General features: G+C 46.1%; 1 protein-coding gene across 1 annotated transcript in view; it reads right to left on the bottom strand.

Moving 5' to 3' along the window:
• UTP20 (UTP20 small subunit processome component) overlaps nucleotides 1-23,235 on the bottom strand; it is a 1,022,377-nt gene that overhangs the window by 224,685 nt on the left and 774,457 nt on the right. Inside the window, exon 50 of the mRNA XM_086919130.1 lies at nucleotides 4,571-4,702. Coding sequence (XP_086775256.1) covers nucleotides 4,571-4,702 — 132 coding nt within the window. The remainder of the gene's footprint in view (nucleotides 1-4,570; nucleotides 4,703-23,235) is intronic.

The raw sequence follows: 23,235 nt of genomic DNA, 5'->3' as shown, positions 1-23,235 counted from the left end.
TTAGTCTTGACTACCACCGAGGGTAACTTGAGATCCAGGACATCAGATGCCCTCTTCACCACCATGCAATATAATGTTGCCTCCTACGTAGCCACAGTAGGGGGAGAAATATGCCAGTATCTGGGGATGAGTCAGACCACTGGCATCACCAAGTTTCTCACACCAGTCCATATCTTCCTGGCCTTTTAACTAGCACGACCTTCAAACTGGTATTCTTAAGGGTCCAGTAACCCCTCCCATTCTTCCTGAGGCCTAGCCCTTCAGAATTGGGCTCAGGCGCCAACCTAGGACTCATGCATCCTGTCGGTGCTGGAATCGGCACTGTTCAAATCTGTTCCAGCTCCGTGTTGGCTTTGTAGATAGTAATTGGGCTGTCACCGCCAGTGGCCACCACGATGCGAGGTTGCTATGGTACGACAGACTCTGGTCCGGATCTGTGAACGGATCCACGGGGGCCCACTAGAGCAGAGGCCGGAGCTGGCGGCGTGGAACCAGATGAGCCCGTCCATCCGGACTGCTCAAATATGTGGCGCACGGCCTCGTAAAATTATTTTACCTGATCGGGGGTCGCTCCGGCTCCTGGAAAAGGTGGGAGGCTTGGAGTCTGCCCTGGCAACGATTCTGAAGAACCATGTCTCGAACGCAGATGCTCCTTTGTCATGTCAGCCAACGCATGGGGATAAGTCAAGGCACACTGCAACTTTTTATGCTTCTTCCTTTAATGTCCCGATGACGTGGAATGGGAGCAAGAAGACCTGAGGCTCCTGGAGCGGGTCTGTGACCTATTTATTTTTATTTATTTATTTTGCACATTTGTTAAGCGCACTGTTACCCTACCTCTCGATTGGGACTGAGATCGACATGGCATCGCCTGTGCCGCTAGCAGCTTCAGGGACAGCTCCCTGAAAGCCTTCGGTGCCACGGCCAGGCAGTCTGAGCTCTACTTGGAGTCATGGTCGCGCTCGAAGTACCACAGACACACGAGGTGTGGGTCTGTAACTAACATGGCGCGATGATAGGATCCACACGGTTTAAACCCTATCTTTCTCGAAGACATTCCCGACATACGCAGGTGATGATTCTTTTTTGCACACAGTGTGGGGTTGTGTGGCAGTTCAGCCGTTCTGGTCCGGCATGGTGTCCTGCCTGGGTCGTGTCCTGGCGTGGGATATCACGTTAGACCCCAGACTGGCGCTTTATACACAGTACAGAGGACATTGGGGGGAATTGCTACAAGAGGCACCTTTTATTTTTGGGCCTCACCTTTGCCAAGCGTGACATAGTACAACATTGGAAGGACTTGTCCCCACCCAGCGTCACCACCTGGAAAAAAGCACTGGACAGAAGCATGTCTGCAAAGGTCATAGTGTTTCAGGCGTGTGGATGCCCACAGAAGCACGGAAAGATCTAATCCTGGTGGGCCGCCTATAGAGGCATTGAATTGGTCCCAGCGTTGTTGTCTGCTGCTCGAATTAGTGGTGAACAACATACCTGTTTAGTGTCTTGTTGCTAATGAAACGTGGTTGGGAACTTCTTAGGCATTTACTTGTAATGTTTCTTAAGTATTTATGGTGTGCTTCGGGGTAGGTGGGGGGTTTCATGTTTACTTGGTCTGATGTTTTGCAGGCTATTGGGGATTTGTATAAGGTGTCCAAAGATATTATTTGCTACGCTTCCTCTGTATTTTTGTTGTTGGGCGTTGCCCATCTGGTACACTGAAAATTCAATAAAATATGTATTTTTTTCTCCTCCGGATCAGAGCTAACTGGAGTGGAAAAATAAGAACGGATGTCAACGCGTCAAGGGGAGTCTATATAAGGGACGCGGACGTCACTTCTAGCATGGATGCAGACTACACCGCACGGAGCCGATTGATGCCAAATACCCAGTTGAAGGGTACTGCTCACGCAAAAATCTTGTGGATCCAGTCTGGGAAATATAAAAGGGGAGGGTGTCTCATCAGACAAACACCCCAAACCAACTTTCAGTTAACACTGTCTTTGTTTTAAAGGGTGAATTCGTCAAGCCCCCCTTTTCTATTGTTAGGCCTTGCTCGACAGGTCAGCTGTTGTAAGACCTTACATGATTTAAAGAAAAATAACTTTAAGAACGACTACTGAGAGAGGGGCTTTGGCTCTAACTACATGTTCATAGCCTTGCGTACAGTATTGGATTAGGCAGAAATGATCTGCTTCATTGAAAGACCGCTTGTATTGTTGCACCTCTTGCTTTGCAGGAAAGCTTATACTCATTTGAACAGAATTGAGTTGGTTTTGGTGCGACGTTAACGATCAAGTGCATAGGCTTGAACAGTTTATTATAATATGTTAAGACAAATACAGTACACTTCATATATGCAATGCGAAAAGCATGTATTAAAGTCAATACGCACTTAAGAGTGGATTGTAACTACACTACAATAAAGTATGCAGAGCAGCAATTTATTACATGTATTCTCCAAGATTACCTATTAGGGTTTTCACCTAGCTACCCCTCCATCAAACCTTGGGGGTGAATCCACACTGTGAGAATCATTGTTAGGTCCTCTTAGGTAGGTATGATGAAAATGTATAACAAAGACAGCAGCCCTTGATTATTTATGGTGAACTGCATGTTAAATACCCATTCACAAGGTAGCATTATCCTATGGTAAAGCCTGCAGACAGGCATTTTGTTGAACAGAATTTAACAGATCAATGCTGTCGGCAAGGAATAAGTTGACCCTCTGATTTACAATCAGGGAAAAGACTTCCTCTATGAGATTCCCTTTTGGGCCCTCCTGAAAGGGGAGTGTGCTGAAGGGAAATTGTACATTGTTTTTGCAACTTTTATTTTGCACACATTTAAGATTTTATGACTGCATACCTGGTTATTGTCTTGTGAAAAACCTTATGCTTAAACGGCAGGCCTAAGTGGGTTATAGTAACAACCTAGTAATGAAGGCTATAGGTCTGGCTGGTTCATATGACTGTCTGCCTGAAGGTTGCCTTGTGGCAAAGCTTGTGTGCGATGCAATAGGACTTGGTTGCATAATGTGACACACCAATGATTAACACTGTAGACCCGATTGGTTCATAGAGGAAAAGAATGTCAGAGGCCATTTATTTGATTTATTTATTATGAAACGTTATAACAAAGGCAACAGGCCAAACTTATTTTATGTGAAAAGCATATGATAAAGTACATAGGCATTTATGGAGGAATTTGTCTTACACGATTTTAAAGCCTCAAGAGCAGTATTTTGACAGATGGAATCTCGCAGATTACAGAGGCTGCCAAGAAGTTTGGTTTTGGTTACCACCCTCTGACAAACCCTGGGGGTAGATCTGCATGGTGATAATGCTTTGTAGGCGGTTTTAGATGTTTTTGTTCGTTGCCCTGCCAACTGTATGATTCTACATATTCATAATTTTGTGACTGTATGCCTGATTATTGCCCTGTGAGAAAGCTTATACTCAACATAGCAAGCCTGTGTTGGTTATGGTGACAAACCAATTTTAAATGTTAAAGGCCTGTTTGGTTAGCTGCAAAAAGTTATGTCAGGTGCCATAACTCTGAACTGCTTACTATAAAAAGTTCCAGCAAAGGCATTAGGCCTGACTTATTTATTGTGAACAAAGTATGGTTAGTACTATAGATGTTTAAGGGTGGATTGGCATTACACTGTTGAGGCATGCAGAGAGTTATATATACATGGTATTTGACAGATTACAATAGTAGGAAAGGGTTTTTATGTTGGTTACCCTCTCAGACAAAGCCTTGGGTAGACGATTTTCACTCACTATAAGAATCAGAATACGACTAACAGCAAAAACAACACTAAGGAAACGCATAGTAATAGACCCAACTTGTCTTGAACAATAACCTAAAATATTTTTAGGTATTTGTCATGAGATGGGAATACCATTAAAAGTCTGAATCGCTACACTGAAAGGGTTCATGAAAATGTCACACTGTGTTTCACAAAAGAAGCCCTTGCAGAAATTCTAAAACTACACACAATCTGTAGTTCGTAAATGTATATAGCATAAGTAGGTGTGGGTTGTAAAATATAATGGGTAGTATAATGTAGGAACGGTGCTGTGGTATGATAATGTGCAATGCACAAGCCACCTGCCACCACAATAACTTTGTGATGCTGGAAGATTTTGCTTCTCACATTCGACCGCTCCATCTTAGTTCTCCTTCTATTTTACTCTGAGCCTTACTGGGGCTATTACTACGTCATCCATCTGGCAGAAGCTCAAATGATAGGTCATTTCCTGAATGGTGCCAAGAGTGAACTGCTAGTATGCTTAATAGCTGCCATTCTTGCAACAGTTTGTGGATTCTAATGAGTGTCTCCTGCTGTGAAGAGCAAAAGGAAAGGGGACAAGAAATTACCATTGTCAATAAGAAAGGTGGACAATGAGAACCAAAACTGCTGTTCCAAAAACACAGCTTCCAAGTGGACTGTCAAGCATTTTATAAAAACGTCATGAGAACCTATTTCCTTATTTAGACTTTTCTGCAATGTACGAATCCTCAGGGCACGATACAGAATGTTGTCACAATTTACGTATTTTGTTACCTTCAAAAGGCCGAAGGCCGTTGCTTGTCTTGATGAGTCGTAAATGTCCTCCTCTGCATATCCAAGCAACACCTGCAGCTGTTTGTCTGTTATTGCACAGTTGGTCATGTTTCTTACAAGGATTGTTACTGCCTGAAAATGAAGAAAGCGTTGATATCATGATTAACAAAAAAATAAACGTTATTTATTTGGCAGGTCTGAATTTTAGCACTGTTTACTACCTCTACAAGAGTAGGTTCAGTAGTAAGTCAATAACCTTTGTATTTGACTGACCAATTCTGCAAAAAAGTATAATATGCCCTTCTTTGTATATGATATCAGAAGATGGAATCTGTATGTTGCTGATTGTGTCAATCAAATCAAAGTTATCAAAATATACAAAATTCAGAATACTTTTTAAACCTTTTATTTCGTGGGGTGTGCACACATGCCAGAGTTGTATCAGAAATAATTGAAGCATTTCAAGAACTGTAGCAATAGAGAATTGCCCAAATCCCATAAAACTGACCAAGTCATTATGTCACTACAGAAATAATCTTGGTGATCAAACACAGGAGTCATATTTCTACCCATTTGCTTTGTACTTCGTTGTGTGCCTTTTTTATATCTATTTTATTGAATTTTCAGCTACAAAACCATTATAACATAAATAAAGAATACATGTTGTTTTCCAAATAAACATCATGGTAGTATACACATAGATATGCATACAAAACGATCTTTAGATGGACACTGTTTCGTTACCTCTCAGGTATGTTATGACGAGCTTTACACTTTATGCTCATATGTGCTCTGCTTTCCATCCCACCGTGAACTTTAGGACGCATGTAGCTTGCAGTACCTGAAATCCCAAGCATACTGCAGTTGCTTTGTTTTCATGGCTGATGTGTACACTCATACAATTTCACTCAACCCTTAATAAAGTGAAGGCTCTTCTGTTCCCATCTGTATCTTGTGACTACGGTCCATAGGGAAAAGTGGAGGGAAGGGTCATGCAGCAGCCCCACCTATGTCCATAGGCTGACTTAGGACATTCCCTTCAATGATGTCTGACAGTCTTTTTGAGATCAATTTGAAGAAGAACTTACCCACTCCTGAGTCATTCCTAGTTATAGTTTCTTCTAAGCCTTAGTGAATCTCACTAGTTCTCTCTGCCGCACATCCCTTGTGGCGCCTGCCCGCTCTTCTAAGACGTCGCCATTTGCTTTTTTGCCAAGATGAAGGCGAGGTCTACAAAAATGTAAGCTGCTTTACTTTTTTTTGTTTATAGATCTTTCCATCAGTCCGACTATGGAAGATCATGGGTCCAGATTTGTTTCTAGTTCTCTACTGCGCATGGCAGTACCGCAGTCCAGTACTCGTGTATCATGGGACGAATCTGGACATGAGCCAGGGATCAGCTCCCTCACTTCCTCATCCGGGCATGGGCTCAATGCTGCTGGAGGGATCCTGTGCAGTCTGCTCAGTCTGAGATAGGTGCAATGTGGTATGTTATAGTTAATTCGTTTTAACCAACGATGTATAGAGATGGCCTTGGGATACTCCCAAGCTGCTCGGCTGTCTCAGTTTGACAGTTTGCTCCTTATGTCCTTCGTCTAGTCTTGCTCCCAAAGTTTTTAGTCTGCTTTAGTCATGTCCACGAGTGCTCTTCTGCATACTACCAATACCAGTGTCAACTATTAGTACTGTAGTCAGGACCTCGAGGGGCTTTGGTATGTCATAATCTATATTCCATATCTGATTATATGCCTTGATTAGCGCCCTATATGCAAAGAGCGGCCTTCCAGGGTTTGGAATGTCTGTAGTCGGTCACTGGCTAAAAGAGTCCCCAGTGTGCATATGCCAGCGTGTGCCCACTGCTCTGTATCTGTTCTCATTCATATTTTCATGACGTGTCCTAAGCGGCAGGTGTCAGGGGAGTACACAACTGAAAAGTCTGTGCGTCTCAGAGTTCTGCACCGACAGTACACAGCGACCTCCAATATTCTCTTGAGAGGCTTTACCTATTGTGCCAAGGTTCAAACACTTGTGAGTGTCAAAACGGCAGTTGTCATATTGTCCATGGACCGGGTTTCCAATGTGTTGTGTACGGTGGTCAGCGAAGTTTGTCTGCCAATAAATGTCGCTCTTGATCGGGGCATTCAGCCCTCTTCGAACGGAGTAGCGCATGTAGGGATACCTTGTGCCTATGCTTTCAACCTGATGAGTTCAGTAATCGCACAACTGATTTATTTAAAAAGATTCTGTAGCAGGCGTAATAGGAGAACAGAGATGTAATATAGCAGGCAACGTGTGTTTGCAAAGTGCACGTTCACCCGTGGGCATCTTGGCGTTTAATAGCGGATGCTTTATTGTTACCCAATTCAATGGTACCAATTTTATCGACCTTAGAAGGATGAAACGCTGAGTGGACCTGCTGGGATGTTAACCTGTGCCCATGAGGTCGAACACAGGCACCTACGGTGGGCACATTAGTCAACTGAGCCACAACACACCACACACTGACATCTTGTAAGGACATCCTCCCCAGTGCAGATAATGGAAGGTGCATCTAGAATCCAGAGGACTCCCGGATATTTGCTGCTGTTTAAGTCAGGTTTCCAGACAGGAGGTCTGCTTTCGAGTGGTGCATGTTAACCCTTGGTACCAGAATGTGGCACTGTCCATTCATCCAGGAAGACAGGTAAGCCTTGGCTGTCTTGAACCAGTATCGGCCTTAATTGGAACAGAGAGGATTTAAGCTGGTTTACTCTCCGACCGAGGCTTCTCCCAACCTCTACAGAATTTGCATTTTCTGACCCAATTTTCTGCTCTGACCGCATCCTGTAGATACCAAAGACCATCGTACGCTTTTAAACATCTCACATTTGTATTGTTTCTGAGCCAAATTCCCCAATTATCACCTTAAAATGACAATGCTGCTGGCAGTGGCTCCATGGTCAGGGCAAATAAAAGCGGACAGAGGTGACGACACTGTCTCATGACTATCGATAGCCCATGATAGGAGATCTTTCTCCCAGGCCAAGTGTATAATAATTTGATTCACTTGAGGATCCCCCTCCCAAATCCCATCTCTCACATGGCCAGGAAGATGGACTCCTAATCCAAGCTTCTCCTGTCAACTGAGACAATGGCTGCAGCCCCAGGTTTGACAAACACTCTTTGATCACGTGCATGAGGCTCTTCATGGTTGAATTCCTTGATGGAATTAAACAGATTTAGTCTGTACAAACCAATGGTGGGGACTTTCTATTAGCTAGCGCCTTGCCTCCATTTTACAATCCAGATTGACTATTCTATAAAGTAATCAATATGGCGACAAGTGTAAGCTGTTTCGGTGTGGATTCAGTAATGCAACTAATATAGCTTCCCTGGTGAAAGCAAGAAACACAACATGTTTGCAGTCTCCTGTATAGACAGGTAAGAGCCTGGAATGTCAAAGATAAACAAAACTGAACTGAGAGTCCATCACTCCTCGGGGTTACTACAGATGCCAAGTCCTTTACTGCCTGAGGAACTTCTTGCACCAAGCAATGGTAGCAGACTTGGTCTTGGTGGAAGGAGTTCTCAGACCCTTAGGGCCTGTTTCTTGGCCATTACATGGCACATCTTGATACAGAGGACTATCAATCTCAAGAGGCTCCTTTTCTGCACAGTCTTCCCTTTCATCACTGCAGACAACCCCAAGAAAAGCAGATTGTCCTCTTGAAGGGGCTTGGTACCATCAACTTAAGCCCCTTTAGGGGTCCAACCGATAAAGCTTCTTATTTTATTTTAAATATTTATATAGCGCAACATATACTCCAAGGCGTCAAGGCGCTTGAGGAGACTACATCAGGTGAACGTTAACTGTGCATCAGCTCAGACCAACTTCAGGTTGCAGGTAGAAAAGCCAAGTCTTTAGGCCTCTCCTAAAAGATAACAGATCGGGGGGCGTTCTCTTCTCCTCTTGAGATGGTTAAGGAGGAGGAGAGAATAATGGTAGAATGATTGACTGCCCAATGTAGAAGAAAGTAATAACCTTAGAAATAAGTCGACCGACTCCTAAGCACCTATTTGTCTGTGAGAAGGTGGTTGCATTGAAAGTATCCGGAGTTTGCTCCTGTGATGTGCTGATGTAATAGCAATGAGGATCAAAAGACGCAGTGAGCAACTATGCATAGATGGGGGAAAGAGAGACAGAATATAAATAAATCTACAACAAACAGGTGTTCGGTGAGGAGGGTGGGCACATGTGAATGTACATTACTACATGACACAAACAGATGGTTACTAGGTAATTAACAATCTCCGTTTGAGGTATGCTGACCATAAACTGTAAAATAGTTCTCCTCCATAAGTGGGGTTTCTTCTGTGGGAGTTATAGTTGGTTGAAATAGCGTCCCTAAGACTGCTTGTCCCACAATGGCTTGTTGACATGCCAATACATCTACTAAATATGAGGGGTAGACCATGTAGCTGCCTTACATATGTCAGCTATGGGCATATTTCCTAGGAATGCAAATGAAGCTCCTTTTTTTTTTACTAGTTGAGTAAACTTTAAGAGGAATGTGTAACATTCTTTAGCCTAGCATGTTTAAATGTATACAACAACCCAGCTTGCAATGCCGGATTTAGAAATGGCCTTTCCCTTGTAAGGTTTTGTAAAGGCAAAAAATAGTAGTTGTGTTTTTCTAAATGATTTAGCCCTGTCAATGACATACGTAAGAGCTCTTTTCAGGTCTACGGTATGTAAAGCCTTCCTGCAACTGAATCATGTTGTGCAAAAAAGACAAGTAGTACAATAGACTGAATACAATATAATTGTGAGAACACCTTAGGTAGGAATTGGGGGTTGGTAAGAAATACAAAGCTATCTTTATGTATTGTAAATAATGGTTCTTCTAAGGTTGATGCCTGGAGCTCACGGACTCTTCTCAGTGAAGTGATAGCAATTAGAAATGTTACCTTCCAGGATAAAACCTGGAGATGGCAGGAGTGGATGGGTTCAAATGGGGAGCCCATCAATCTGGTCAACACAATATTGAGATTCCATGTTGGAGCTCCAGGAGGAATGACTCTTGAGCCCCTATAAGAAGGTTTTGACAACTGTGATTCTGTAAAAGGAAGTGAGTTGTCTATTTTGTAGATATGGAGTCACTGCTGTTAGATGTAGCTTTACAGATGTGAAAGCTAGAGCTGATGTTTGTAAATGAAGCAAGGAGCGGACTATGTCTTAAGCTGCTGAGGGATCAATGTGTTTGGATTGGCAATAATGAACAAATCGTTTCCATTTGGCAGCATAGCAGAACTGAGTAGTAGGCTTGCATACTTCTTTAAGAATATCCATACACTGTTGTGGCAGATTAAGGTAGCCAAATTCTAAGACTTTGGGAGCCAGATTGCAAGGTTGAGTGATAAGGGATCTGGATGTCTAATTTCTCCATAGTTTCGCGTGAGAAGCTCCTGCCTGTTCGGCAATGCCTCAAGAGAAAATACATACTTTTCGAGCAGTGTGGTGAACCATTGTTGTGCCCATGTGGGAGCCACTAGGATGAGGGTGAGGTATCTGGAAAGGTTTGACAACCAGAAAGGGAAGCAGTGGGAGAGATGAAAAAGCGTAAGCAAATATCCCAGACCAACTTATCCATAGTGCATTGTCCCTGGACTATGGGATCCTGGAGGCGAAGTGTGGGCATTTTGCGTTTTCTGTAATTTGAGGTTGTCCCCCAACGCTTGAAGTATTGGAGAAGGACCTGTGGGTGAAGTTGCTACTCGTGGAATTCTTGGTGTCTCCAGCTGAGGAGATCCACAAACCCGCTGTCTACTCTTGGGAAATACTACACTAACAGATTAATGTTGTATTGTAGCCCCCATTTCCAAATAGCCTGGGCTAACTGCGAAAGCTGTGGGGGCTTGGTGCCCCTCTGCTTTTGGAGATAATACATTGCTGTCATGTTGTCCGTCTTGATGAGGACTACCTTGCACATTAGGTGAGTAAGTAAGGCTTTCACGCGAGTTGAATAGCTAGTAACTCCAGGTGATTTATGTGGACATCTTTTTCACTGGATGTCTAGGGTCCCTCGACAGACAGATGTTGGGAAATGTGCTCCCCATCCTGTAAGGGAAGACTCCATTCTTACTGTCCTCTGTGGAACTGAGTCTAAGAAAGGCTTTCCCTTTAACAAATTGTTGGTGTTCCACCACAGCAGAGAGTGGCCTGCTTGACAGCTGATCAACACTAGATCTTCAAATTGACCCTCTGCTTCAGTCCATTGGTGCGATAAGCACACCTGTAAAAGATGCATGTTGAGTCTGGCATTAGATATTATGGCTATGGATAAAGCTATCAATCCAAGGAGACGCATGACTGTTAGTTAATGACCTGGTAGAAATTGTGGAATGAGTGCGTTGAATGTTTGTATTTGCCGCTGCTGGAATTACCGCTATGCCATTTGGGGGGACTTCAAGCCCCAGGAAATATCGCTCCCAGGGAGGGGAGGCTACTTTCGCGCTCATAAGCACCAAAAACCTGCGGCACGGGAACCGCAAAGGCTGAGCCCAAGCCATGTGAACTAAATCTAATTAGGAGGCTCGTAATACAATACCACTAACTTGGGAAGCAATTGGACCTGCCCTCATTGGAGCACAGGCAAGTTTGATCCCTGCTGTTTACAAGAACTCATTGTAATTTGACTGCGGCGGATTGGGTCGGACTGGCCCCTAAGCCTTCATATCTCTATTATTCGTGGACGAAGTTAAGTCATATAAGGCTCTTTGAAGGACAGTAGTGGAAGCTTACCTCAGCCAAGTAACCTGTGGTGGACGAACAGAGAATAGGAATCACCTTGTGTCATAAAAAGTACGCCCAGGTACTTGGGAACTTATCCATTGGTTAATTATTATAGGTCTTATTGATCGGTGTTGCTGAGCTGTCTGTCCTGTTTTTTAATTATTCTATTTTACTCTTCTATAGATTGCGCACATATTCTAAATAGTTATTTAGCTCATCGATCTCCATCTGGACTTAGCATGGGGAAATAGGAAACTTATAGATTTTATGTTTTCACCTTTCGGCAGACTTCGGCTGTTTATATTGAAGTCCGGAAAGTCAAAACCTTGTACCGCAGTCCTGGGATGTATGACGTTTCAACGCATACTTTTACCACGCATACCTTTACAACACGGTATTTACAAATAACACCAGAAAATAGTCATAGGAAAGCAGTTTAGTTGAACTGCTCAGCTGTGCTAAGAAAACATCGCTGCGAAGGTTAAATAAAGTATGTAATTGCAAAGGCGGACTGCTGATGCCTGAGAAGGCAGAAACGCGAGGCCGCGTTCCCACCGAGAGCGCACGGCGACGAGGCAAGTATGCACTGACGCCTGCAGGGGTGTCCATGTCCCTCACCCGGAGGGAGGTATGTATGACTTCACCTTTATCGTGCAATCTGCTCTCCGAGGTCTAAGCACTTGGCAGCTCCGCAATTACCATAAGAAATGAAATAATTTCTCATCTATGAAGTCACCAGCATTCCACGAACCTGACACTCGCCTGGCTTTTCAATCTTAAGGGACGGTCAGTTTGACTGCTCGGTCAATCTCCATCCAATATTTTAATCGGCATGGAACGATCTCAAAAATCTTTCTAGCTGCATAGGCCCAACACCGCACTTAATTACATTTCCGACTTTTGGCCCAAAAATCTCTCTAGGCGCCAATACCTCTGTTGTTGGTATTTTAAAAATCGTGTCCGGTGCTTTGACGGCTGGTGACATACATGGGCGCAAATCCCTCCGCCATTCCTTCAAGACAGCACACGTCAAGCGAGACGCAAACACAGGGTGGACCACTGACTTTAGCATCAGCACGGTGCAGTGGAAGCAGTCAGGCCGCCGCTCAATCGCGGATCAGTGGGAGCTCCTCTCACAGCATGGGGCCTGCGTGGGACTGCCAATTCATTCTAACCTGGGTGCCGGAAGGTGGAGATCTTCGCAAGAGGACATGCGAACACCATGTAATACAAATCCCCCCTTTCACTGTTTGAAATCAAACTTAGGAAGTGCATGAAATATTATGAATTAAAAGTCATAAATTACATAGAAACGGGTTATATCATCGGAAAAACTTCACAGCACCTACACTAAAAAATCTGTTTTCTTTTTTTTCAATTCAATGATGAACGGTACTTGAAGAGGAAGCCTCCTTCTCATAAGATGGCCTGAGTGTCTGCGCGCTCGAGGCCTCCGCCTACCCTTCCTGCAGTTTCGCTTGCACTTTCTCCGCCGCACCAGTCCCTTTTCTATGTCGGCGCTGCACTGAAGGACACAGTCAGCGGCTGGAGCTGACGTCACCTCCCCGGGCGCCGCAGCTTGCAGCGTTAGTGTGAGCACCGGGGCAGGGCCACGAACTTGGTGCCGAGTCAGGGCTAAAGCTGGGGCGGCGGAACACCGACATGAACCCGGCACACCACGAGCATCCATGAGAGCAGCAGCCGCAGCCGCAGCCATGGAAGCCCGCTACAATCTGAAGAGCCCCGGTAAGGATAAGCAAAGCCCCTCCCTCTCGCTCATTGTGAGCCTGGCAGAGGGCAGCTGCCCGTGTCACCCAACCACCGTGTGTGTGAGGGCGACGTGTGTATGCGTGCATGTCTGTGTGTGTGCAGGGGGGTGGGGGGCGGTAGCGGTGTATGTGTGCGCGCGCCTGTGTGTGTGCATGCAGAGGGGTGGGGGCTGGCTGTGTCTGTGTGTGTGCGCCGTTAATGCATGCGAGCGAAGCGAAAGCAGGGGCTGTGAGTTCGTCTGCGCAAGCGCAGCTCAGACGCGCGCTCCCGCTGTCAAAACTGAGACTGCAAAAGCGCGCGTCTGACTCGTGTCTTCATTCCTAGAAACGGCTGACAATAGGTTCCGAGCAGACAGCAATCAATGCTTCGCTTTGAATGCAGGTCGAGCTCGACCTAAAAAGTGAATAAATACAACAATTCCGGCCCCAACCACTAGATGATGGAATAATGCACAGCAGGTGAATCCAGAAAAGATTCACGCTGCAAAACCAAAGGTTACAGAGGCGTTATAGTTACGAAATAGAATTTTAAAAAAACGTAGAAATTTAATTAAAAAACAAAGATTACAGTGATGTTATAGTGAGGTTCAGATTTGACTCATGGCTGTAACTGCTGAATTTCTATGCTTTTGTATGTCAGCTAACTTGAACTTACATCCCACAATTCACTGCTTATGACCTCACATATTACATCCCTCATGACCTGGTCATTGACATCATTGATGACATCTCAAATATCACTGATTAAATCATCCACAGAACCACTCCATCCCTTCACACCCCCAATACACCTACTCCCACCCAACCCCCTAACATACCCATTCACAGACCCATATCAGTATTCACACAACCAATCACTCATCCATAGAGCCAATCACTCATCCATAGAGCCACTCATACACCTACTTACTCACCCATACAGCCACTCATGCACCACTCACCAATACAGTCACATGCAAATCCAGGCATGCAGACAGACGCTTACATACCCACTTATACACCCTTCCAGCCACTCACACACCATCTCAATCACCCATTGAAAAACTCACATAACCACTCACTCACCGATACAGGTACACACACATCCACATACTCACCCATACAGCCATTCATGCTGCTTCTCACTCACCAATACAGCAACTCACACACCCCTTCCTCAGCCAGCCACTCAGATATCCACTCATACAGTGATACATACTGTCACACAGCAATCAGATGAGATATGTTAGAAATAGTATGACTAATTACTATTACTAAACGCATAGTATGCTGCAGCTTAGTATATATCTTTAAGTCTCAGAAACGTTAATACAACACTAAAACTCATGGAATGATGTAATTGATGATGTCATTTGAGATGTCAACAGTGATGTCACTGAGCGACTTTGCTTCTTTACTTGTGGATATCTGTACAACAAAGGGCTTCGGCGTTGACTGTTTTGGTAAAATTCAGGGTTGGCAGGGGCTGTTATGTGCCCCCCGACCATAGGCTGGCTGAGCAGGGGGTTGAGTATGGCTTAGGTCAAGTGGCTATGCGTGTGTCCAGGAGAGACTTGTTAAATGAATCCATGCAGATGTGTGTGGGGAAAAAAGGAACTGAAGTTAGCACACCGGGTTAATGCTTATCACTTCCAGGCCGGTTTGAAACTACAGTGGTACCATAAAGAGCTATTTGCCCACCGGGGCTCTGGTGAAAAAATATCTGTATCCAGCCTGGCATCTCTGATTATTCTAAAGTTTTGGATTTGCGGTTAGAAGTATCCATCAGAAACAAAATGGTTAATTACTAGTAGGAGTAGTTTTGTAAGCTGAAGAATCTTTTGGATTCACATGCTGTGCATTATTCCGCCATCTGATGGTTGGATCCGGAATTGCTTTTTTTTTGTGGCCGCGGTCGACCACCATTTGGTGCCAGGTACGTTCCCTGTGTGACGTCAGATGGTATCCTGGAGGTCAACATGCATGGTAGCCATCTTCAGATTCTTTTTCCTGTTTTGTAGTCTTTGAGATGGTTGCTAAATAACTTATTTAATCATTGGATCCCACCTGTTCGTTTTCCTTGTAAGGGAGGCTTAGTGGGTCGCATGTAAACCCAGAAAATTCTTCAAGCAGTAAAACTACTCCCACTGGTAAGTAACCATTTAATTTTGCAGCGTGAATCCTTTTCTGGAATCACATGCTGAGCATTAGATTATGTAGCGGTTTCTCACATGTTTGGGAGTCTGTGGAGGAAGGAACACTTTGCAAACAGGTGTTGAAGCACCCTTTGTCCAATTTGTGCTTCCTTATTAATCTGAATGTCCACACAGTAGTGCTTTGTAAAGGTGTGTGGTGATGCCCATGGTGCCTCTGCACAAATAGAGTCAATGGGTACATTTACCATGAAAGTCAAGGTTGCTCCTTTCTGCCTTGTGGAGTGAGCTGTTGGCTGAATGCGAGTTCTTTTTTGGCATTGGCATAACATGATTGGATTGTTTGTACTATCTATCTTGCAATGGTTGCCTTTGTGACTGGTGATCCTGTGTTGGTATGTGAGTATGTGACAAACAATTGTACTGTTTTCCCGATTTTATTTTTCAAAACATAATTTTATTGTTGACACCCAATATAGTGCCCCTGAGGGCACCCAATGCAAATACATATGGTAATAAATATATGAATCAACATTTTCAGCAATAATAAAGGATTTATTCCACAGAAGATACATTGCAAGAAAACTTAAAAAATAAAATAGGATAGAAAGAAGAAAAAAACAACTGTGTCACATTGCTTCCCCTCAACAAATACTTGAATCCTAAATGGAGAGAAAGCTTCTGTCATCCATAATCAAATCGATTACAAGCACCACATACATGCCAACTAACCAATATCATAATATGGGCTCGCCAACATTAGGTATGAGGGTCCAGATTTAGTCCCCTATAATCAGCCCACCTTTCCAGATTTTGTAATGTTTACGGGAGCATCCCCTTGCCTCGAAAACCGGGAGTTCTAGGCCATACAAAAATCTAGACCCTTCTTCCACACCCCAAGCGACGGCGAAGATTCAATTTTTCAGGTCCTGGCAATAAGTCTCTTGGCCAGTGATAGGCCCTGAAAGAGGAGATTTCGCTTGTATCTATTCCCACCTATGTCCTCTGTAATGTGTAACATAGCCAGTCACGGTGAGGAAGCTACAACCCATCCCAGAACCTCATACAGGCATGTGAACAGCCCCCTCCAGAATTTTGACAGTGCTGGGCCTGCCCACACAGTATGTAAGAATGACTTTTCTCTCTCCTTTCTTCCTCTCCTAATGTATTCCCTATTCTTTGATGTATTGTGTAATTGTTGATCTCTTTCTGTTACATTGTTGATTCTCATGTAAAGCGCTCTGATACCTTCGGGTCTAGCCAGCGCTACATAAAACTCTTTAAATAAATAAATACCCTCCATAGATTTACAGCGCAAACAGTGAGGGGAAGCGATGAGTCCAGCATGCCATAGCCTGTGCCTGGTGTAGAAAGCTCTGTGTAAGTATTTAAACTGGATAAGGCACAAGTGAGCCACAAATGCTGCACTGCGGGGGGATGCCAGAGCCTCCATCCAGTCATCCTCCTCCAGGGGACCTAGATCTTGCTGCCATGCCTCTCTAGTTTTATAGAGTGTGGTGGGGAGTTGATAAGTGTGCGGTATATTTTAGTAATTTTATGACCCCCCTAAGTCTCCCAGGAAAACCTTTGCCTCGATGGGGTGAAATTCAGGAATCTCTGTTAAGTGAGATATGTACGGGGTAAAGGCGTGTCGGAACTGGAGATAGCATTAAAATTATGTGCGGGCATATCGTAATCCGCTTGGATATCCAGAAAAGATTTGAGAGTACATCCACGTACAACTGCCCCCACCGTAGCTATCCCAATGGCCTACCAGCCCTGGCAGCTGGGCAGGTGTGTCAACTGTGGCAATTGTCCGTTATTACACAGTGGAGTTTCCTTAGTGACTCTTCCCCACCAGCCCATCTGACGGAGCACAGTCTTCCAGATCTTAAAAATCGCGACTGTGGCAGGTGCTAGCTCACGACGCAGTGCTTCTGAATAGAGAACCCTGTGGAGAGTATTGTCTCCCAGCAGCCAGCATTCCACCGCATATGCCGGGTCCCCATGATCACATACCACCAGTCATTGAGAACAAGTAGATGGGAGGCCATAGAATACGCCTGAACATGAGGGCTGGCCACTCCCCCGCAGTAGGTAGACTGAAAGGAGGTCCTCAAAGCCACCCACCACGCAACGCCCCCCCCCACAAGAACCAGGCGAGGATAGCATTCAATTGGCGAAACCATGTAGGTTTTATCGGATAGGGATGATTCTGTAGCTAATAAAGGAGTTGAGGAAGAGAAATCATTTTAAAAATAGCGGATCTACCAAAAAGAGATAGAGGTAGGTGGGATCACATGTGTGTCTGGTCTCCCACCTGTGTCCATAAGGCACCCACTCAAAACCTCGCAATTGCGCGTCTATCTGTACCCAAGCCGCGAGCGGCTCCATAGCTAGAGCAACAGGATAAGGGGAGAGCGGGGAGAGCGGGCAGCCCTGGCCATCCCCCGCCCGTCAGCAAAGCGTTTAGAGACCGAATCAGCAACACGGACGGAGGCGGTTATATCTATATATAGCAGGCGAATAAAGCTAAGCAACTGGGGGCCGATGTTAAGGCGAGGCAGCAAGGCAAAAAGATACGTCCAAAAAAGGGAGTCAAAGGCCTTGTTCATGTCTGCCAGAAGGAGCGCGGCAGGAGTGCCAAGATTTATCAACCACAGCGATAGCATTATGGGCACGTCTAATATTGTTTAGTGTAGAGCGGTTCGGCATACATTCTGCCTGATCTGGATGGATCAACTACGTGATATGCGGGACTAGACAGTTGGCAATTACCTTGGCCAGAAGCTTAGCTTCCACATTGAGTGGAGAAAGGACGAGAAGTGTTCCGGTGGTCGGCCCGGCTTAAAAATCACAATGATCTAAGCATGTCGCCAATCTGGTGGAAGGTTACCATGTTCCCAGGAAGCCTGCAGGGCCGCTAAGTAGGGTTTTTAAAGTTGGGGGTTATATTTTTGAAATAACTCGCGAGGATAACCGTTCAGGCCTGGTGACTTACTCACTCACATATCTAATAGTGCAGGCAGAAGTTCATCTACTGACAGGGGAGTGTCCAGCGTTTCTCGTGCTATGTTTGACAAAGCACGAGGAGGGAAGTCATTGATGAAACTTCTGTATAAGGGCAGCAGGTAATACTTCCTGGGGGGCATAGTGGTCTGAAAAAAAAGAGGCAAAGCTAGCTGCAATGGCGAACGGGTCTGTAAGTGCGGTCCCATCAGGGCTACATATCCTCGTGAGCATCTGGGGCCATAGCATCTGCTGACACAGGTGCTGGATTTGTCTCCTCACTGGTAAATCCGGCTACGAGTGGTGAGCCAATAAAGGCGGGCTTCATTGAGGAGCTCGCTGGCATATGTCTGCTGCATTGAAATAGTTGTCTACATGCACTCTGTCCCACTGTGTCCCTACTTACGCATTCTAAATCAAGGAGCTAAGCCTCAATTCCGAGCAGCCTATCCCGTCGCAGTATGCGTAGGGCTGTATAGAAGGCAATATCTGCTCCCCTAAGAGTGGGTTTCATAGCCTTCCACAGGGTGACCGACGACTCCCCTGATCCAGATTTAAGCAGTAGATAGTCTGCTAAAGATGTATGCATATGCTTCCTATATTTCTCATCCCTTAATAACCACGGCGACAAACGGCAGCGAAATTGGGAACTTCTGGGGTCTAAGGAGAGGAAAATGGGCACGGGAGAGTGGTCGGATAGCCCCTTGGGAAGGATTACAGCCTCGGCCAGTCTATGGGCGTGTGTCGCCGTGTGGAAAATGTAATCTAAACGGGAAAAGGAATCATGTGGCCTAGAGAAATAGGTGTAGGTATGTGTGCCAGGATGTATAGTCCTCCATGTGTCTACCCACCATGGGTGGACCATGGGGAATAGTTTGGAGTCTGGGGCCTCTGCAATTTGGGCAGTGGCACGCCATCTACCCTGCAACAGGGACATCACATCATTCCAGTTCCCCCCAAGTATAGTGAATACCGATGGAAGGTCGGTCCAGAGCGTTGTCAGCTTTTCTACTTAGGACCACGGGGGAGGGGCATAGTGTGGTACTGCAATTCTGGACCCCTCCGTTTCACCAGCCTCGGGGTCCAACACTCGTGTTATAAAATACCGTCGTATCATGACGAATTTGGTATCTACGAACCGGTAATGATTGGGACATCATCCCCATGCATTTGCGTCATGATTAAGCGATGCTAACACCTTCAAATCTTGATTTGCGTCTCGAACCCGCAGACTCCATTTTGTAAACGGCATCCATCTTATGGCTTGCCCTCATATAAGTCAATTGAGTAAAGCCGAGCTCGATCTAAAAGGACACGTCCTTTGTAGCTGACTCCCCCATGACCTGGCCGAGCTGACTCCACTGCCTCCAGCCAAGCCTGTTTGGGCAGCTCCTCGCCCAGTTGCCGAGCCCGCTATCATCAAAGCACAACATGTCATAAACCCTTCACTGCATACAAACCCTGTTTTCCATACACACACACACCTGTCCATGATTCTTGTTTATGACCCGTTTTATGGTGGGAGGGGGCTCGACCTTATTGGCATTTCATCGATATCTGATGGGAGTTCTGGATCTGGCGAGGTAATCCATCACAAACTGGACATCTAGAATATGTGCTGACCAGCATGACTTCGCTCTTTGTATTATTGTGGAAATATTTGTATTGCCATATCGTAAACTTAAGAATTCTTGCCTGCAGCTGTTATTTATGTATATAAGGAGAAGTCTGGTTCTGTAAAAACGAACAGTCTCCTGAGAACTTACGGCCCGTGTGTCGTACTTCTAGGACGCATGTTACTTGGTTGCAGCCAATAAACTCGATCTTTTTCTTCATCTAGAAGACTCCGTGTTTCTGTAAGTCCAGAACAGGGAGAACCTAGAGGTCTTCGGGTGTGGTCCCCTGGCACCACTGGGTCTCTAAAAACCCGGCACCTCAGTAGACACTGCCTAAAACAATGGGCTCTCCATAGAGCGTCCCATAGATCAGAATGACTCTACACTAGGGATCCAGCCACATGCAGCTATGAACGAATGGGACACTGTAACGTACGAGTATTACAACTCCCCGGGAGCCTCTAGTGAAATCAGCATGGTAGGTGTGTGTGAAGCCAAACCATCCCAAACAAGGCGTCTTAGTGCCTGCTAAGTGGGTCTCCTGTTGGAAGAGAACACTCGCCCTGTGCCGATTTGCCTGGTGCAACAAAGCATCCCATTTAATTTTATCCAATAGACCATTAACATTCCAACTAAGGATTCGGAGCGTTCTACTGCAGACCCCAGCGCACTCTTGCAACATAGACGATGGTGACATAAATTGAAGCATCTGATAATGTGAATGACATTGGCAATCTCAAAGTACATGGAACAAAAGACTTGGTGGCAATAACAAGTAACATCAACCAAAACAAGAAATCCATCCCCTCCCCCACCCAGCCCACCCAATTCCTCAAAAACATTAGAAGTATCTGTTGCGGTGAGCAACATACCACTACCCCAACGGGGGCAAGGCACTGTCCCATTCAAACGGTTCCCCACAAAGAAATCCCCAAAGAAACCTTAAGTTCTCAGATGCTGATTGGAAAGGGATGGGGAGAAGGCCTCACTTATGCCCATACTTAATACCATCAGCATATTAAACAAAAAAATCAGATTTCTCAGACCCCAATACTGGTATTGTAAAACCAAATTAGAGATATAAACTAGGGAAAGTGAGTAAGCATTCACCAGCCTATCCGGACTGCACAAAGACGTGTCTCGCAGACCACAATCTCCTCCGTGCACAGGAGAGGAGTCACGTAAACCCCCATCACCCAGAGAGCTGAAGGCACCTTGAGACTTCGAACGATGCATTGAGCATGATCTTCTGTTTATTTTCCCTTTAGTCTTAGGAACTCGCTGCGTGTCCTCACCAGAGGACGACTGGATCAAAACGTGGCGGGGTATGCGGCTTGAGCTTCCGCTGTTCATCGGTCCAGGCAACAACCTCCTCCGGAGTGTCGAAGAAGAGAGTACATGATTCATATATAACTCTCTGTCGGGCAGCGAAAAGCAATGCATACAGGAGCTTGATTTCTCCAGACAGGCTTTGGCAGCCGAGCATGACTGCTGGTGCTGTTGCACTAGTCTTGTATAGTCCGGAAAGATGAGAATATGGTGGGAATCATACTGGAGTTTGCCCGCCAAAGTGGCCTGAGTGAGGACCACATCGCAGTTGTGGAAGTTGAGGAATCTAGCTTTAATAGGCCAAGGCCTGGCTGCCAGTGGAGGCTTTTGCATCAAAGCACGGTGTGCGTGTTCAATAATAAAGCATTGAGATAGAGACGACCGAGGGATCCAGCTCTGTATCCACAAGATAAGGAATTGTTCCACATTATTATCTTTGCACCCCTCTGGAAAACCTACAAAGCGAAGATTGCTCCTCCAGACCCTGCTTTCGGCATCCTCTGCCCTGAGTGCAAGCCCTTTAGTGATAGATTCCAGAGAGGACACCTCTTATGTAGCAAGGCATCTGTATCTTCTGTGGTTAAGATCCGGGTTTCGGCTTCTGTTATCCTGTCGACCGCCTTGCGGAGTTACTGACAGATCAACATCATATCCGACCCTACTGCCCCAATCTTAGCTTCAAGAGCATCACAGGAATGTGTGATTGCCGCTATCAATGCAGCGTTATCTGGACCAGCACAGCCTTGTCTCGGTGGATCCACTGATTGCGTCCCAGCGATCAAGAGTGCTTTATTTGGCGCCATGTTGCTTGTCGTGAGTCATGTTTAGTACCAACAAATAGGTCTTCACAAGCCAGTGGAGTTTTGTAGGAGTCAATGAGTGGCGCACCGGCTCCTCAGCGCAACAGTCCTGCCGGTGAAAGCACCCAGTTGGGGGAGGGGGGAGGGAGGGAGGGAGAGATGGAGAGGGATCACCCACTGGGTCAGTCTGAAACAGGCAGAGAGGCAGGTGGAGAGTCAACCCACACACAAGCCGCACCGGGACCTAGCCCGGCTGCTTCCGTTCGCAGGCGACTCCTCATCCCCCTAATGGGTGCCCCTGCCAGGTTATGCTTCCCTTGCACAGCGTAGCGGTGGCAGGGGATATATTCCACAGAGATCGCGGTTAAGGTGCAATGATCACTGGTGTGCTCCAGCAGCAATCTACACACGTGTCCCACCTGATGTATGGGGGGTGATCCCTCGCCGGATCCTCACAGAACGGCAGCCGTGCATGGTGCTCAGCGCAGGCCAATAGTCAGCCCCTCCACCTCCACAGCCCCACAATACTATATGGGGGGGGGGCTCCAGGTTCTAAATGAAATTGCTGGCCCCAGTGGTAGGGCTCGCAGGGGGGCCTCAATGGAAAAACAGGCAGTGTGATGGGCCCCACACCTGATCCAGCTCGCCGGGGCCGGGACACACCACTGCTACACTTGCCACGAGGAAGGCAGGGGAGGACCACCGAGGACTCCAAGGGATCCAGTTAATCAAGGAGTTGGGAGGCCCAGGTAGGATCTCAGTTCTTCTAAAAGGCAGCCTGGAACCCCCAAGATAAAGACAGGATGAGGGGGGCCCACACTAACCTTAGGAGAGTCCTACATCAACAACAAAGAGTTGTGCCGCACAGACTCGAGTCACGGCGATCTTTGGCAGCCAGGCCCAACATCGTCAGTCCCCACACCCGCCGGCAATGGCATCCTCTAGCGACAGTCCAGTGCAGCCAAGGCTCGGCTCTATGCGAGAACCGCAGGAGTCCGTTAGCAGCCAGGGAGGAGCGGGTATGAGCCTCCTCCGTCTCCCAGGCCACCAGACAGGTCACCACACCAGCGGCAGGGAGCACTTGAAGGTGGGCCTCCGGCTGTAGTCCACATGCCGCATGGGCCTGCCAGGTGATGCAGCCACTACAAAGTGCTCGCCCCGCGATGATGATATGGCGGTGTGCCGCCTGCTCCACACAGGTCTTTCTCCGGAGTCCCCACCAGCCCGACAGCGGATCT

This window comes from Lissotriton vulgaris, chromosome 1_1, assembly GCF_964263255.1.
Source record: "Lissotriton vulgaris chromosome 1_1, aLisVul1.2, whole genome shotgun sequence".
NCBI classification, from domain to species: domain Eukaryota; kingdom Metazoa; phylum Chordata; class Amphibia; order Caudata; family Salamandridae; genus Lissotriton; species Lissotriton vulgaris.
Note: the sequence above shows the minus strand (reverse complement) of the source record. Positions and strands in the feature narration are given on the sequence as shown.